Source organism: Mycetomoellerius zeteki, unplaced genomic scaffold (genome assembly GCF_001594055.1).
Source record: "Mycetomoellerius zeteki isolate Tzet28-1 unplaced genomic scaffold, Tzet1.0 scaffold70, whole genome shotgun sequence".
NCBI classification, from domain to species: domain Eukaryota; kingdom Metazoa; phylum Arthropoda; class Insecta; order Hymenoptera; family Formicidae; genus Mycetomoellerius; species Mycetomoellerius zeteki.
The window spans coordinates 1,591,773-1,611,814 of record NW_017257720.1 but is presented as its reverse complement, the minus strand read 5'-3'; the positions used below and the strand labels follow the sequence as shown (position 1 = coordinate 1,611,814).

The following is a 20,042-nucleotide window of genomic DNA, read 5'->3' as shown; positions in this document are numbered from 1 at the left end:
ATATTGAATTTTCCCAGAGGGCTTATTAATTGCCAATAATACTTTATAAGGGATACATGTATTGCACACCGCACTGTCTGAAAGACTAATATGTTGTCGATAAAATCGATGGATTTCTATCATTCATAGCACATTTTCTGTTAAAGTACCTTCTGACAAAAGATAATATCAACTCATTGATGAGCGGTATACGCGTAATAATTTAGTTTACTATTCTGAATTAATTTGTCTCTTTGTAAACGCGTTTCGTTATAAAATTCAATACAGCAAAACTTATTCGCTCTGTTCGCTCGTGGTCTCGTCGCTTTTACGTACCTTCATTTTTTCTGGGCCGCGATCGATTCCGCTGAAATGACTTTTACTATCTATCGAATATCTGCGACGCTACGAGCGGGTACACCGTGATGCATAAAGAATCCAGTTTACGGCGTCTGTTAGGACTCGACGATACCCGACACGTCCCATTTCCGCCGCCCGACGTCTTCTCCAAAGTGAAACCACTTCCTCGCTGCCGGAATCTGCAGATCCGATTTAGAAGTAATGTGATCGATTCTCCTAAGTTTGTCTAAGAAATTTCGGTAGCTCTAAAAGTCAGTAGCAATGCAGAATGTAAATCTATAAAAACAGTTTACGAGTGAAGAAATGACTAGCTTTATATTACAGTTTAAATGAATTCTATTTAATACAATTTAATATCGTACTCATTATTTATTAGTCTAACTGTTCTAAAACAAAATATTTTCTTCTTATTAGATTAAAAATTTAATTAGTTGAGATAGAAATAATATTCACACGTTTCTATTTATTACAAATATTACATATATATCTACTCCTTTTGTACATTCCAAGTGTTTTGTCTACAATTGTTCAACTGGATTAAAACTTATTCCAGCAGATCAAAGTATATTATATAGTATAATAAAACCTACTAAATATTGATATTAAAGTTTGATTTTTATAAAAATTTTATCTTTATTTTATAAATTTAAAAATTTACTGTATGCGATGTAGTCTTTCTTTCTCTCCTCCCTCTCTCTTTCTCTTTTTCTCTTTCAAAGATCATTTGACACGTTAAATTTACTTATGTAGGTAGTATAACTTATCAATATTTCTTAAACTTCCTGACAAAACTATATCCTTTTGCATTATCACGTAGCATTAAACACATACTTTGTTTTTTTAATGTTTCAGGAAATGAAAGTTAATTGGGCGACGTCGCCGGGTAACCAACCAAAACAGGACACGAGCAGTGAGTATGCCCAGTTTTCAGATTTTCGCCTTTATACGAAAAATATTTTTAGCACCGTGCGTTTTGCCTTTGATCTCATACTTGCTCGACTTGTTGGACTCGCATACTAATTGGTCCGAGCAGAGAATTACTCTAAAAGAGAATTTTTAAAACTGTCTCATTGCAAAGTAAAATGCATTTTTGGATAAAGTATACAAAAATATTGCGCATAAATGTTTGTAAAATTTTATTAAACAATACAATAATATAATTAAGTAAAGCAGAAAGAAGTCGAACAATTTGATCCGACATTTTCATATTAATCTAATTCTATAATATATAATGAAATCTTGCAACATTAATATCTAATTTTAGATATAACATTTTAGATTTGATAAAATTTGTACTAAAAATTTATTATTACTTAATTGTAATTGAAGAGAATACTGTAGATCATTTATCATTTCCATATTGATACTACATACCTTTATGAATTGTGCTTCTCCATATACATTATTTATTAGAATACACAACAAATAGGAAAAAAGCCTTAAACAGTCAAGCTGAATTTTTAGTGCTTAAATAATTCGGTTCAATTTATATACTCACATTCAATCCTGCAAACTGCGCGCCGAATTTAATATTAAAATATACGTCAATATGAAATATGTATGGTTACATTTATATATGTTGTTACAATTAATTTAATATTCTTATAAGTGCTTATAGCACACATACATAATTTTTTAATTCAATTATTTCTTAACGCGCTACAACTAAAAATATATCGCTAAATTTTTCATTATGAAGTATATCATAGAAACAGGGAGTTTAAGAATATACAAATGAATTGTAATCTATTTACAATAGTCAGATTACATTTTCAAAAATATAAAAAAGCTTATTTTGTTTTATTAGTCTAATTGTCATTTACTGTTCAAGTATTGATGTATATACTATTTTATAAAAAGAATTTTATACACAAATTTTATATATAGATTATTCTATATATTTCTGCATAAACCATCATATTTTCTCTTTTAACAATTATTTCACAAAGCCCATTATCGTAAAATAAAGATTAAATTAATTTACCGGCTGAAATACAATAATTCAATACCAGTGACATTAAATTAATATTCTGTTATAAAAAAATGTTTATTAATCGTTAATAATATCCTTTTACTTTGATTCCACGCAACTATAATTACTCGCATGTTTAATTAAATAAAATATTAATCAAATGTTTAATGTCGACTAATGTTTGACACTCTTATTACCAGTATATAGTATATATTGGCGATGAGAATTTCTATGTAGAAATTTTAATGTACACAATTTCGTAGAACAAATTCACATTACATGTGAATACAAATGGTTTCATTAAAAATATGGTACTTTTTTTAATATTCATGTGTGTAATGACATAGTATTTTTATATAAAGTAATAAATCTTTTGTAACATATTAATAATGCCATATACATAACGTTTGAGTAGTTAATAAAAATATGATGTTGAAAAATATTTAATATGCACTTATATTTACGCATAGAAGTCAATTCTGGGAATCGTCACAATCCGACAGGTTATTATAATTTCTGCATTCGATTTAGTATATTAAAAATAAATCTCGCAGCAGTGTATAATTTTCAACGACTATGTCCCAGTTTCCTTATCATTAAAAAGAGAAATTGTTGGAATATTACCTCTAAAAACGCACAGCGAACACATAAAATAATCAATGGTTGAAATTATTTATCCATCGTGATAATGCATATTTGCAATTTTATTTCTGGATTGTGAATAAAATTGGAAAAAAAAATGCTTTGACGTACATCTATTTATTTTAACGTGAAATAAATTTAAAATATATAATATTATCTTCCGTAAAAAATCTTATTAGTACAATTACGACACATTTTCTTATAAGTTTCATCGCAATTTTTAAATGCGCAGTTATAATTTCGTCGTAATCATATATAATTTATTATTTCAACGTTTGTGTACGTAGATAAAGCATAGGATATTCAGTGAAATGGGACTTGGTGTAACACAGTTCCATGTATTTCTAGAATAACTTCTACGCGTAAGGCTGTCCAGTACAGCGGTAGTTCGGGATTAAGCGTACGTCCCTTGTGATAATCTCTTTTGCTTCCTGTGTCTGGGATCCCTAGAGAATCAGCCATAAACCATGAAACCCGTCATAACTACTTTCTTCCCACGATCTCTGTATGCTCGTGCGCGTTGGAAGGTTGATATAAATGCAGATTATGCAATGCAAACTGGACGAATTAGGAAAGATTTTTAATTTTTTTTTACAAACACATATACTGTCGCTCACGTTTATAGGATGACGAATATTATAGGATGGCATGTTTATTTATATGCATAACACGAACTTATTTGAGAGAATTCATTGTCAGTTACAATAATGCGTGAACGATACGAATGATGAATGAAATTCACTAGGTACATTTCCAAATCCCTCGGCATCGACTTTTGCGCATGGTCCGAGCGACCTGAAATAATTTAACAGGCACGCACATGACGGCCAAATAAATATCATAGGAAGATTCCTCCCTCCGTTTCGTGCTCGTTACAAGTGTGAAAAGGTGCGCGGTCACATCTCTGTGGATGCGCCCTATTATATATGTACCGGCGGCGGTCGTACGCGTGTGCGTGCTTGAAATTCAGTGAGGGCGGCAGCAATATTTAACTCAGTCTGAAATTCCTCTTTTTATGGACTTGTAAAACCGTGACAGGCACATGGGACCCGATCCTGCTTCACCTCCCTCCCGTTCTTCGTCCCTGTCGTTTTGCCCGCCACCCCTTGTTGCTACCTACATCCCCCTCGCTCTCAAGCGCGCTGACGCGGTTAGATAGCAGTCTCGTATCTCTCTTGTCGTCCTCTTTTCCATCGCCGGTCGACGGTCCGCTACTGCGTATACCTACCTACCTACCTACCTACGATCACACCTTCTCCACTTCCCTTTTTCCTTCGGCGTCGCTATCCACCCACGTGTACCTACCTATCTACCAGAGCACTCTCTTCTCTCTCTCGAAACACTATTTCTCCTCGGCGACAAATGCAAAACTAAAATGTATTCTTCTCTATTCTCTCTGTAAATATGCCGGTATAGCTGCCAGTATGGCCAGAGTTTTCCCTCCGCTTTTGTTTCCTACCGCCTCTTCCTCTCCATCGCCGCGTCCGTCGTCTACCTTCGCCATCCTCTTCACGATCATATGTATACAGCATTCGGCGAATGGATACAGGGGGTGTCATGCGGCTGCAACTGGAACGACGGGTTGTTTTACTTTTCCGCTAAAGATTGCTAGTAAACTCTACCGTCGATGCACCTGCGCACATCTTGCGGCTATGACTTTTACGCGCTTGCATGTAAAAATATGTTAGTCCAAAAAGCTGATAAAATAGAAAAACATTAACAAGCATCTGTATCAAGCATCTTTTCTCTTCATTTCTGATTAGTAAATTATTGTTATTTAATTTTTACTTTCTCTAAAGGAAATGCAATTAGAAAACATCATTATGATTAAAAATTTGCAACTGTGTTGTATACTCGGTTGTATATATCATCACTTCATAGTTTTTCTGTTTGTTTATGTAGAATTTTGTATTATGTTATCATAATTTTCGTAATGTTTTACTAGGAAAATGGTATTTTATTTATATGTTATTGTAAATTTTGGGAATCGCTAATTTTAGTAGGTAAACTTCAAATAATTTCTCAATTTTCACATAAAGCTAAGAAATATACTGTTCAAAGTGAAGAAGTTTGTAACTCATAATGTGTAAATCGAATTAAAATTTTGACGACTGTACGCTGGATTGAAGCACGTTTGTGCTTCACGTCAAGAAATTCCGAATAATATTTCGCAGCCGAGTGTCAGAGATAGCAGTATTCGTGATGGATCGAAACGATATGCGAATATCTTCGCGGAATGTTTCTACGCGATGGCAGGTTGTATTAGTTCCAGGTCAGTACCAGCTGGTGGACTGTAATTTTAAGACTAGTCATTTATGCGAGTGTCGTAATACGTAGTCGTAGGATCTAACGCGAAGTAAATTATACTACGCAAAGATGAAAATATAGCGGCTGAAGATGGCCGGCATGGAAGCATAACAAACGGCGATAGTACGAGCGGCGAATTGCGATAAAATATTTTGGACTTTCATGTCCTGCAATATATTTATCGTGGGTCGCAGCCGTGCCTGTAAGTAAGCAGAGCTTCATAATTTTTACTTAAAACAAATAGTAGTTATTTGCTGACGTTAAGGAGTAAAAGGTTTTCGTACTTTTAAGGAAAAAATATGAAATCTAGTCTCTTACGTAGATGAATACAATGTTACAGCATAGAGTGCATATACCATGTGTGGTATACATATTCTCAAAGAGATATTTGAGCTTTGCTAAAATTAGCGATTCTCAAAACTTAAAGCGACAACATTCGCAATATGATTTGCATAACTGCAATTTGTGTAATTGGAATTTCAATTATCTCAATCGCTATGCAGATTTGCCTATAATCCTTACAGTGATAGTGACCTCGATATTATACATCAATTTCACGCCAAACCCCTTTAATAGCGACATGCAATCTCCGCGCCCACAGCTCGTTGCAGCTACAAATAGATACCGATCCATCGTTAGATGTAAAAGAAGGAAGTTCGGAAAAGATGAAAATTCCTTGTTTCACTTTTCTTCTTTGATCGTTGACGGGAAAGGTGCTTAGAGAAGACGCAGAGAAAAAGAAACAGAAAGGAAATCTCGAGGGGAGGGGGGGGGTGGACAAGAACAAATAAAGAAAGAGGATTCTAGAATCGTGGCGAAAAGCTTTGGATTGGGTTTGGCTAGTTGACTACGTAGTCGTGCATCGTTTTTCCTGCATTATGGATTGCGTCAGGGGATAATCGTGCTAGTATTTACGAGGCTTTTCAACACAAAGGGGTTACATCTTGAGTTCTACTTCTCTATTCTGTTTATCCACAACGAGAAGCATTTACTGTTAAACCATAAGCCGCACGTCTTTGCTATTTACATGCATTATTGCCATTATTGCAAACTCTATTTCTCACATTTTCCCTTTGCACGTCCATTTGCTTGCTCTTTAGTATTTTGAGTATTTTCCATTACCAGGTAAGGACATTATTTTTCTTTCGTTAAATTGCGTTTTTGCAGTTTATATTTTATAATTTACAAATGTAGTGCATCAATCTTCCAATCCAGGTATAAATTTAATTCGGTTGTCGATTCATCATTGTGCTAGTTATCGATTAGATGACAAAAATATTTTTTTAACATATTTGAGGAAAGATTCGGGAGAAAAATTCTTATCGTATTCAATGCGAGGGTCCATTTCAGCGTCAATTATAATGGTTGCTGAGATTGCTCATTTACATACGCATTCTGCGAGCACAAGTATTCTAACATATATATATTCGCGAGGAATCCATGTTTAACTGGCGACACGGTGCAGATCAACGGACCGAGAAAATAGGATGAGCCGCGGGAGACAAGTGCATCATGCATTCTCTTTGTTCACGCTGTTGCATCAAAGCCCACATTCAAATACATGCACACAAATATATACACTCTGCGTGCCACCCCCGTCCATTTCGAACCTTGTGGTGTAACGACGCTTCGTGGTGCATCGTGTGGCGAAAGCCCTGCCGTTGGCATTTGTGGGCAGTTCACGGTCGATGGGAGAATCGGTAAACCACGATGTGGTATCACATCGAGATCGAATCTTGCGCCAGCCCCATACATGAGCTAATAAGTACGAGGAATAGGTTCCGGTGTCCGGGAATACAAAATCAAACCGATAATGAAAAGCTGATAGTAACAGTTAAAAGGAAAATATTTGAAACGAACATATAAAAGAAGCGTATTATATTTTATTTGAGGAAATCCTGCAAATTATTCAAATTTTGTTGTTAGAAATTAATTAATTGACTAAAATTGATTAATTAAATAATAAAAAGCTTGATTGAATTAAATAATAAAAATATTTTGTTAGTAGCAATAATGGCAAGCAATAATTTTGAAACAGCTATTTATTACTTGGATCTTTAAAAAACATAGAAGAAGATATTCTTTTAATTTCAAATTTTTAATTATATTTTACGTAATTACTTTTGAATTAATTCATGTTTTTACATATTATGTGATTTGTAAAATTCTTAATTTATCAGAACGTAAATAATATATAAAAGATTTATATATATATATATATATGAAAATAATTAAATTATAAAAGTATTGTTTTGACATTCAGTTGCTTTTATCCAGTTGTTTTACATCCAGTTATGCACGCATTATATTCTGCTGAGAGGATGTAAGCATTAAAGGACACATACAAAAAGAAGCTGCTGTAAACTCATTTCATTAAATCTTCTCTTCACGAGACTATTTATTCATAACTTCCCGTCATAAAGCGCTAAATAATACTACCCCATATTAGATTTCCACTCGGGGTAAAAGGGTTAATTAATGAAATACAAGAAATGTGAAACCTCCATCATGATAAAAAAAATATACATATGTATATGTACATGTATCATCTCCGTGTAATGCCGTCCAGATGCTAGCCAATGTTTACCGTACGGTGAAACGGAGTACTGTCGCTTTGTCGTAAAAGCGCAGACATCCACGTTCAACATACGCGCAGCTCGGTGTGTAATCACAGATGCACGGGAAAGCTTACCGCGTTCCACACGTTTGGATGTAATTACCAGAACGCAAAAACAAACGCGAGAAATTATTATATTTCGCTTCCGGGCGACTGTGTCCCGAAAACAATCAGATCCGTTTGCAGCTTCTAGACTACGACCATTACAAAGGAACTTCGAGTGAAAAAAATTCGTTATTTTTATGCTCTCGCCCAAGCTTTAAGGATTATTTTCACGTGCGCCCATCGGCGTTCCGTTGATGGAAGGATACGCGCTTTAATCAAGTTAATGCAGCCACGCGCCCCCTACCCCAACCCTTCGCTTCACACTGCCGCCTGTATGTATGTATCAACTTTGCACGTGTACACGTAGGATGACTTTTATGCGAGGTACACACTTTGGAAACGGTGCCACCGTGTGCCAACCGGAAGTTCGACCTATCGCTCGCTTTCTACAAGCACGTTTCTCGCAGATTGGTTCGAAGAAAAATGTCGAGCCAATTTTGAAGTCACTTTTTCAGCGCTAGCGAACGAGGCGGGGCCATCCTGTCGCGCTTTTGATGTCAAAAAAACACAACATCCGTGCGTTGTGCGTATTTCAACAAATATTATCAGACGTAAAGGGTGACGCGTTGCGCGACACGAACGTTTGTCACGATGTGTAATCCGAATTTCGGCCAAATCGCTTACTCGTACGCGATGACAGTCGGACAATAAATCTCTGGTCGTGACGCATGTCCTCGACAGTAAAGATGTGGTAATGTGTGAAGAACCATCTTTCTTGATTTCGACGAAATACTGGCCTGTACACTGCAAAATATTTGTTTTATCTAACGTAATATATGGGTGACCGACATGTTCTGCACCAAATAGCTATAACCAATGACTTTGACGTCATGCGATAGTATTTGTGATATATTGTGATTTGTACACATATCGTTTTCTATCGCGTAATTGTTAGCGTGATTTTTTTTTCTCAATAACGAATTAAAGGCTTTTCGAAAAAAGCTAACACATGATTTTTTTTTAAATATACTTTTTGAATGCCGCTTATAAAAAAGAATTATGCGCAAACGTGCTGAAACAATAGCCAGATATAGAATACAACGAACGTGAAGTGTCAATAACTCGCCATCGTTAAAAGCACGCGCCGCATTGGGAACAACCAATTCGTTTGAATTTCGCGTAGTTTTCAAAACATCAATGGATACTATAAAAAAGAGATTGCGTAACGTATTTGTGGTTGTTACGTGTGTTTCACGTACAACGATACGGGAATCGCCCTTTTTGCTTGGCATAAAACCGGACATTATTTTCTGCGAGAAACGCGCGCGATAGTTTGAACCGTGAAAATAGACATGTGCAGAGCTCGTCCACTGACCGGACATTACTATGCTAAGAGTTCCCTTAGGAGTGTAATAAGGGTTGTCGTTCGCTGTTGTTTCGCGATCGGCGTACGATCGCAGGACAACAGTGCAATATTCGATAGTGAGAATCACTGCAATCCCTTGTGTGTGATAACTCAAGTACTGTGAATAAGGTGGCCCCTCTCCGGTCGAATATACCGCTATTTATGCTACACAACCGCCGTTTTCATCACGACCCTTTCTATGCACGCCGTATAGGAGGATACATATGTCTTACACAATCCACAATTTAGCACTATATCCTTCCATAATGCTAGCTAAATATATTAGACAAATTAGAATCAGCCAATGGAAACACAAACAGTGAAAATTGTGCTCAAACGGACAATTTTTTTTATAATATATAAACGCGTATATTTGTATATATATCAATGTACATGCATATTCATGATAAATTTTGATTTAAAAAATAGTTATCAATTCGTAAAGTTAACGAACAATTTTTTTACATAAATGCATACGTACAGCAAGTGCAAAAAGTATTTGTACAGATGAAATTTTTCTAAAAAAAAAAAAAAAACCTTATATATAAAATAAACATATTAATTAACAATTTCATATAATGAGTACGTTCTACCTTAATATAAACAAAGAGAACTTCGCGAAAATAATCGTGATTTTAGAAGCTAAATTTCCGTAACTATATTAAGTTATATTTAAACCCACCGGGAAGGCCGTTATTGAGATCCTATATTCTCGATCCGGCGCAACTCGCCGGCTCGTGTAAAGGATGCTTAGCGCTGAGACACTACCGTGTCTCCAGATTAATACCTTTTGCATTTATAAATAATACAATTTTTCGTTTATTTTTAAGATATGTTTTAATTATCACGCACAACTTTTTTAGATAAAATAATTTTGAGAAATACACAATCAATTCTATTCTTTGTTAATAAATTGCTAATATTTACTTTGTAAAAATAAGATTTTTTTATAAAGATATTTCTTCTATATACGAATCCCTTTTGCACTGTATATAATATATATATGTTTATGTAAAAAAATTAATCATTATTACTTTACAAATTGATAAAAATATCCTCTGTAGATCAAAATTTATTATGAGTATATGTATATGAATGCACGATTAATTATACATATTTGATGAATGCTAGTGGTAATATGCGAGACTATCAAATTGATCTTAAATTAAACGAGCGAGAGGGGAGGCGGCAAAAAGCACATAGGCTTTATTGAGAGAAACTGCGAAGCAATTTACGGGAAGGTGTTCGCACGTAAGAGCACGGCGATCACAATGTGAAATACGGCGCTAACGAAGAAATGAATCACGTCGGTGTATATCTACCCTACCAGATAGCCTGGCAAATAATTTTAAAATGCAAAATTCACCTAGGGAAGCCTTATCCGCGCAAGAGGGAAAATTATTTCGTCGTGACACATGCCGGGGGAAAATAGAAAGGGAAAGGGGACAAGAGTAAAGAGCTTGTGAACGATATGAAAAACAGAGTTTATGGGCGGTTATAAAGATTACGTCGCGAAGAGAGCCCTATCATGCATATGCCTGGTTTTTTCTTGAACATTCTCTTAAAACCTCACGTCTTTTTGCAGCCAACAATGCATTGTAACTCCCGATGCACGCTAAGAAGTTGATATAGACACCTCATTCGTCGGTATTACACGTACGCATATAATATTAGTCGATGAGGTACACGAAATACTTATACAGTTAATTACAACGAGCGGCATAAAATTATTCGACATTGGATTCTTATACTTCATGTATCATCAGTAAGGAACTTCTTAATTGAATAAAAATGTAACTAATATACATTATCTGCGTTACGATAGAAATATTTAACAATTTGTACATGAGGAACGAATAGTTATTCTCGAATAAAAAGCTTCGCGCTGCATGGAAATGAGCAGAAATTTTCAGATACGTCATGATTGTGAGAAACATTCCTCTCGTATTCTGATATGTGAGTTGTGATATGTAAAGTTAAAGAAACGATAATTTTTTTTCGCTATGAATATGAATTGCGCAATATGCATACACACCTAATATATTGCAAAGAGCTTAATTATTACCGCAACTTTATTCGCGACAGTTTACTTTTGCCTAAAGCAAAAGTTATATATCATTTTAACCAGCAAATTTGTGAAAGAAAAACGAAGTTCCGTGTACTAACTAACGATGATGTACAACAACATGAACTAGGTCGTATCTATATTTTGCAAAAATACAATACTATACTAAAAGTATGTAATGTACGATACTGTTCTGTTATTATACTCTGTAAAAAACCTATAAGTTGATTTAAGTTTAACTAAGATACGATCAAATTACGAGTACATTGGATAACCTTGAGTAAAAATGCCTTTACATAACAGTAATGCGTAAGTTCATAAATTTTACTTTCAAATCAGGAAATTGCAGGTTTGCTTTTGCAATGCAAAGTCAGTTTTGCTGGCGTAATCTAGTTTTATTTTAAGTATATTAATTAAGTCGGTTTTTCATTATTCTATAATAAAAAGAAATAAACAATAACCAGATTCTTAATGTTTTAATGCACATAATATTGATTAAAGTTATTTACTTAAAAAATTGTAGTATAATCGCTAGTTAATTTGGTTAATTATGTCCCGTAAATTAATCGTGCTGACTCTTAAAGCAGACCCGCACGATTTTAAATTGCAATATTTTGATTTCTCAAAATTGCTGCAGGCGGCAATCGAAATGCCAGTTGCTCATTCGGAAACGGTCAAACTGATGATATAAATTCGTATGCCGTATGCATGGTTAACAAAAACCACGTAGATGTTTTAAATAAACCACCACCGGCCATGCCACAAGCTAGTCGATGTTCCCGTGACTATTTCCCGAAGTGAACCTGTGGATTAGCGAAATATGACCGCTTTAGGGGGAAGTGATGGGAAAAAATTTGCCAGAAATTTGCATCGAACTCAACTCGGTAAAAATGCAAATTTCATCGGGCATCGAACGTGATTCGTATCGAAAACGGTGAAAAGAAAAAACAATAAACGTATCTTTTGAAAATATCGACGAATACGGTTTTTATGCTGTATTAGTAAACAGTAACAACTTTGTTATGTTGTTCGAATTATTATAACAAGAAAATAAATCTCGATTATATCGAGATGCGCAGAACAATGTTGTTTGGAATTTTTTATTCATATCAGAATATAAAAAAGAGAAATTTAGAATAGTTTATTTTTAAGTTAATAGGTTTTTTTAACAAGATATTCTGCATTATTAGATATTATTAATGGACTGTTAAAAATAATATTGATGAAGAAAAACAGCATATATCTAGTTAAATCCTAAACTTAACAGCTTATGAACGCTTGTGAGCTTACCTCTACCATTAGCTGCAATAAATTATCATTATGGCAACCACGTATTCCGATAGTTCATATCCGTAAATTTATGTGCTTAAGAGGCACTTTAAAATGCAATTCGTTTGATTACTCCTTTACTCGGTCGATTCGGTAAATCTCACATATGGTAATTAAGTACCTCCGTCATGAAAAACTAGTGCACTAATCGATAACTACGTGCCAGTTTAGCTTATATACGTGCGATGGGCAGATAATAAGCATATGCTGTTGTTACTAGAGCACGATTAAATAAATCTTCATAATTAATCGTGTTATTTTTTTATGAAAACTTCTTTTATTGAATAGCAGAGCTTAATATCTACAATGTCTGCCGATGAATAATTTCCGGCGATTTTATTGAAACAATTAAAAAAAAAGTCAAAAAATCAAAATTGAAATTTAGTAATCTAAAAATGTTCGTTTTTCTCTTTGGTGGATTGTTTACTTCAACGCAAGTCCCCATTTAACGTTTCTATTTTATTTTATATTTTTTCTCGTTCTAACTGGCCACTCGTTTCGTACGTTCGAAAGGTAATAATAAAGCACAGTTTTTCGTAACGGTTAAGACGATATTCGAGAAACACAGCTTAACAGAATACACTCCCTAGTGTGCGATTCTCTCGTGACGATGCAGTAGCCGTCCTTCTCTGAACGCGAATAACCTTATGGCGGGATATTACGTACGTGGAATAGCTGGGTGGAAACCCTTCTCGCAAAAAGCGCTGTGTCGGGTGGGTAACCGAACGTCGCAGCATCGAGGCTGGCAACGGGGCCATCGTATCGCAATATCCGGCCGCGGTAACGACAGCAGCCAACCGAAAGAGCTGGGTACGTGAAGCCACGGGGAGCCGTTAGATCGCCAAGGCCCTTAAATTAGCAACGACGTAACGACGATAGGGGGAGACCGAAGTGGTGCAATTTCGCGCACAGACCAAGCTACCGCGTTGGGGCGCACTGCCTCTGCTCGATATCGAAAAAGTATAAACCAGTGGATATGCAAATGCGCCTCGGAAGCACCGGTGATGCGGTGGTGGCGTCGACGGTGCATCAGCGTTCGTCGACGCTGGTTCAACCGCGCTGCCTGAGTCCTCTCCTACGCGCACGGACGCACCCAATGGATGGATGTTTTCCTGCATGCAAAGCCCGTTGTTCCTGCTTTTCATACAAAGTAGTGCGTAAGTCCGCGTACGACAACGTACCCATCCAAAATATCCGTTTCTTTTATCCTTTTTCGATTTCAATGGTGATAGGCTTGACGAATTTCATCCGTTGAACAAGATAGACACAGTCAAAATAAACATTTCGCATATAGCAATCACGAAGATTTGCGCTCACGTGGAAAATATATTTTTAAAGCTATAGTTAGACCACGAAATTATTTTTAAAAAATATAATTATAATAAATTACATAAACAGATTTATATTCGAATGAACAAATTTAATTAATAACTTAATTAATTTAACAAAGTCAAACAATTTCTTTTAAATTAAAAAATAGTTAATATTTATTATATTGCTATTAATGTAATACGAAATAATAAAAAAATTTTTAATTGATTCTAGTAATAGATACCGATGAGACATCGGTAATAAAATTTCAGTCATTAAGCAAGATTATTGACAAACGTTGCCGTTAATTTTCATTGTAAAACAATAAAATAATGAAACTATTGAAACTGAAAGTTACACTAAACATTTGTACGATATAATTATCGATACAAAATCGAATATCCTGTTTACATAATTTTCTAATTATTTCAGATATGAGAACGTAAAATAACTAACGTGCGCGCGCGCGTGATTGAAAGATACTCTTTGACGCGAATGGCTTTGATTAAACAAATTAAAGTTGTATCGACCGACACTCTCGCTTCCTTCGTACGTCGACTAGTTTGTTCCCAGCTTTTTCCTGCGCCGTGTGTTCACTTGGTGGTGTAAAATGCTTCTCATCGCGATTGCGACGACGGTAGTAAAGTGCATCTCGTCGGCGATAATTACCCGTACACGTCCGTGTCGCGAAGGTTGAGGGTGGCGACTCGTATCCAGACACGCGTCACTTCCATATGCCGCCTAACAGTGCACATTGCTTCTAGGAGGTTCGCAGGTCGAAAGGACATTCCGTTTATTAAATGCATTTATCTTCCGCGCGAATAATATTTTCCTTTCTTTCTCTAATTGAGATAAAGCGCTAATCTTTATGAGTATTAAAATAATTTTCGGCAAACACACAAACTTAAATACCGCTCATTATCAGACGTTCGTTTTTCTCGCTTGGAATAAGTGCGTGTACGCACGCATGTAAAGCGGACATAAGTGTAACCACGCAGCAGACATGCCTAGCAAAACGTTATAGAAACGCGCGTGCGAGCATGCTGACGAGCGATTACATTTTAGATATTAGTGTCGGTGTGCGATTCGTGCGCTGTGTTTGTATCTAGCGACTTCTGTACGTACGTACATCCGGATGATACATATTTATGATGGAACGTGTGCAGGGTGGCGGAATGTGTGCAACTAAACAGCAGCAGAGAACGGGGGGGATTATTTGCAAAGCAAATGGTGCGACGCGGTTCTAAGTGGCAACGGCAGCCACGTACGCGACTAATCTCGTCCTTTTGAATTCTCGCCTCTGCCTACCCGGTATCGTCGAGCTCGACGCTTCGCGTTGTCTCGCGAGCGATAAACTCTCTGACGCACGAAAGTAAGATTAAAATCTTCAAGGTGCCTCTAGTTTTAGTGGTGCTTACCCTCTGTCTGCAAAACACAATATGGCGATAATTTTGAAAATAAATAACGCGAGTTATTACGCGCAATTTCTTTATTCGAGCTCGCATAAACGTTAATTATTTGTTACTTACAAACGAATTCAACTTGTGGACTCGTATGTTGAATATAAGCGACGTAAGCAAAAAGGCAAATATATCTAATGTAAGTAAGACGTCGGTGAAGCTACAAGAAATATGAATTTAACGTACTTTTCTTTAATAGTGAGCGCAACAGGTAGGTAAATACTTCAAATATGCGACGATTGCATGAATTTCAAGAACATCGTTCGATGCTTCAGAATCCAGATTGCCAAGGAAAATATTACGTCTTTTAGCCGATATGTATACGACAGCATTCGTAATACACCATGAGCGAAACGCGTTATTGACAATTCAATTTTATACTGTATACAATCTGTGATTAAAGTGAAAAATTACTTTAACGTGAAAATATCAATATAGTCAGCGTACAGAACGCACGCAATAATAAAATTTTATATTAGATTTCACATGATGTATAAAATTGTTACGAAATATATTTTGATATAGCGTATCAAAATATACTTCGATATAGCGTAGTTCAAAATAGCAAACAAGGAAGAAAAAAAAGACTACCCTAAATCATTTTCGCGCACGTAACAAAACAAGTGATAAAAATCAACAAGCTGTAAAGTGGAAGGGAATAGGAATATCGAGTTACACACAATTGTTTCCAAATACATCTATATATATTTTGAAGACAATTTAATTGACCGTAGCTGTAAATAATTTTAAAACATTTATTAATTCTATGTCATAAATTATATCGCAAAACTTCAGCATACGTAATAAATAACAATATGATTAGATTGATTAATTTTTATTCCACAATCAAATATTTCATTCTAATATTAATACTTAAAAAAAAATGTTCAATTAAAATAATAGCAAATAATATAAACCTGATACTTTTAATTAAATGTTTGTTTGTTCTAATATCCAATTAGACATGCCAATTTTGTAGCTAATAAATCAATATGTCCATCTTTTAACTTTTGAAATTACCGTTGATGTACATGTATATTTTAACAGATCATTAAAGATCATACAAATTATTATTTAAAAAATTGATTAAAGATTATCATAGAAACAAAATTGCTTTTATTTTGAGGTCTTGTTTTATATGGACCTTATTTTATATGTATAGATGTAGCATATTGTTCTATCACAGTGCTTGAATGCCGTACTTCTGTTACAGTTTATCAAGAGCTCAAATAAATCAAACAAAACTACGACAAACACAGTGATCAAAATCGCCAATGTAGACGAAACCTTTTAAAAGCATATCTGTGTCGCAGTAACAAAATCACGAGTGGTAACGGATGTTAATGCACGGTCGCATTTCGGGTATGCGTGTCATAATAGCTTTTCATAACATTCGGCAGAAAACCACGAGTGAAGGTTAATACGCGCGCGTGCAAGATAACTTCATAAATATATAAACCCGACAACACTAAAATCCACGTGTGGAAACATTCCAACTAGTACAGCGCTGGTGTTAAACACAATTGAGTTATATTTTTGCAATGAATCCTGAATATAAAAGGGTGAAAAAGAAGCAATCATACGAAGGAATAAAAGGGATACATTTACGCGTTAATGCTTCAACATAAATAAATATTAAAAGACGAATTATTAAAATAAATTATAGAGAGATATTGAAAATTAATATTTCAATTATTATATATAAGTTAGAACACATTTCAACTAATATCATTACCTTGGATGGATTGAAAATTACGAGCAGTAATTGACGTCACCGCAAACTATTAATTCGCGGCCGCGTAAACTTCGCGAATTGTGCAATTCGGTGCAGTAGTTATGGATTTTAATGCACGGCCGTCGGCGTCGTGGCGGGAATAGGTATGTCTATGATGAGAAATTTCGAGTGTAGAACGCAGATGAGATACGGAATGAGACATACGCTACCGAGGTCACATGGAGAAACGGTAGGAAGTAAATAGTAACATCCTGATGTGGCAGAGAGCTGTTTGCTCTCGTCGCACAGTATTTAGAGCTTTAATGCGACCAGACTGAAACGCAGACCGGACTCGTGTAAGCCGAGGTCGATGGAGTGAGCGGGGTAATGAATAGGGTGTTAGCGAAACACGATGTAACTGCTAACGCTGAAACGGCCACGCGAGTACGTGCTGCGTAGGTATTGTAAACCACGTGGATATAGCGTAGGTGACAGTTATATCGTCTCGCTGACTGTAGTCTTTGTCTGTAGTAATTCCATCACGAATATCAAAGAATTAATGACCGTTAAACGAAATCACAACATATGAACTTTCAACAAAAAGTTAGAGCTAGAAAAGAACTTTATAAAATCAAATCGAATGATTTTATGAAACTAATTAATATGAGAAGGAAATATACGAAAAAGCATGAATATATGTGGAAACTATATAGATGTATATATATATAATAATAATATCACATATATAAACTATGTATATTTAAAAAGAAATGGTACAAATAACAATTGTGAAAAGGAAGCTTTACAACAAAATTTAAAAAACTAGTAGTAGAAAGCAATCTTTGTTGTATACCATTTTCATATTTTTTAACAAAATATTTATTTCATTTTTTACACAATTATGAAATTGCACATGCACGGTACGTAACTTTTTTTTACAAACATCTCTACTTAAACATACTATTAGAGAATGCGTTGCCCTTGTCTTATTGTAAATGCACGATGTTCAGTCTCTGTGGCGCAACGGTCCTCAACAAAGTCAACATAAATAATTCAAGAATCGGAGTGGCACGATACGTTTATGTAATCGGGCCGCTGGAAATCTCAAAATCCATGAGGAAAAATTATACTTATCTTCCCAAATGGCGCACAAAATTATGAATACATATTTATAACGACAAGAAATATTATATATTCTGATATCCCACATTAACACTCTTGAAGAGAAAGGAAATCTGTTAGTTTTTAAAGAGAAAATTTTCTTCATAACGCTCTTAAATAGTGTAATAAGTAAAAAGAATAATAACGGTAATAAATGTTTGATAGTCAATTTGTATTACATTTTTTATTATACAAATGTAATGTAAAACAAGGAATAAGACAAGAATATGCTGCTCTTTAATTACGTGTACACACCAGATATTCACAACACAAAATTACAAGGAATAATACAAAGCTTGCGAGGCAGCGTTACATGTGAAAAATGACGTCTAGTTAGAAACAACATGAGAGATGATGTTGGCTCGACAACTATGAATACACACGCATACAAATACACACACAAATACATAAATAAATGTTCTCTCTTTCTCTTTTCTTCTTTCACGGTCAACTGGAACCGGAAAGGAGCAACCGGAAGGAAAATGGAGAACGACTTTTCGAGCACGGGCCCTGGGCACGGAAAAATTTGCCGTGGTTTCTCCGGTGCTGGAGTAAAAAGCTATGATAATAGAAGCGTAAAGAGGGTCCGGGGTTATTTCATAATTACAGACTGTACTCAGACGAGCGTGCATTATGCCCGCCCTCTTTCTCTATCTTTCTCTTTCTCTTCCTGTCCTCCTCTATCTCTCTCTTTCTCTGCTTCCCCCCTACTTCCTCCCTCGCTAGTATGTGCATATATTCGTATTACGGAATTAAGGGCAAAGGCTTGCTGGTAGCCGCGTGAAATCCAGGGAGAAAAAGCACTTCTTCCTATTCTTTGCGGTGCCTACGTTTCTTTTCGGCGACATCGTTACGCTCATTAGTGGGTTATGGGATTTCTCCTTAATTAAACGTATAATGACTTTTGTAACCTTATCCAGGTGCTTTGCCGTTGTACTCTTTGCGTTGTTACGCATATAACACAATTTGACTTTTTCCTTTTTCTAATTCCAGTTGCATACATTATCAGTGTAAAAGAATATAATTTAAAATGCAACAAGGTGTTTCAATTTACGTCTTTTATCAATACACTCTTATTTTATTTAACGTTTTTTATGCAATTATCAATTTATTATGCACTTCAATATACATATTTTGATAAGACTAAATGTATTCGCGCGCGCGTAATATACATATAATATGAATACTTATTGTATATCTGGGCCATTTTTTCTATATGATTATGATATAAAAAGATATCATAGAGTTTCTTCATTGTCAGGGTTCCCACAGACCTGGAAAACCGGGATAACCGAAAAATGTCAGGGAAATTGAAATTGGTCAGGGAAAACCGGGTAATATCAGGAAAAATATAAAAGAATCTGGAATTTTGAACTTTGTTCGTAATTCTTTTAAAATGCTTTTATTCTAAATAATTGTTATAATTTTTTAAACATTATATCTAACGTTTATAGTTAAATACGTTCAAAACTCGACAATTTTTGGTATAACTTAATTATAACAATGAATGGATCAGAGAAACTTTTAAATTTTCTGAAAAAGATTTTCATTTTAAGTCATGGAAATGCATTTGTAGAAAGAGGATTTTCCATCAACAAAGAAATTATCGTTGAGAATCAACTTGCTAAATCTTTAATTGCGCAGAGGCAAGTTTATGATGCAATACAAGCGTTAG

At 35.1% G+C, this 20,042-nt stretch overlaps 1 protein-coding gene across 1 annotated transcript in view; it reads left to right on the top strand.

Moving 5' to 3' along the window:
- Positions 1–20,042, top strand: part of LOC108729102 (nucleolysin TIAR) — a 442,199-nt gene that overhangs the window by 204,817 nt on the left and 217,340 nt on the right. The window contains 1 exon segment of the mRNA XM_018458044.1: positions 1,192–1,249. Within this exon segment, the coding sequence (XP_018313546.1) occupies positions 1,192–1,249 (58 nt within the window).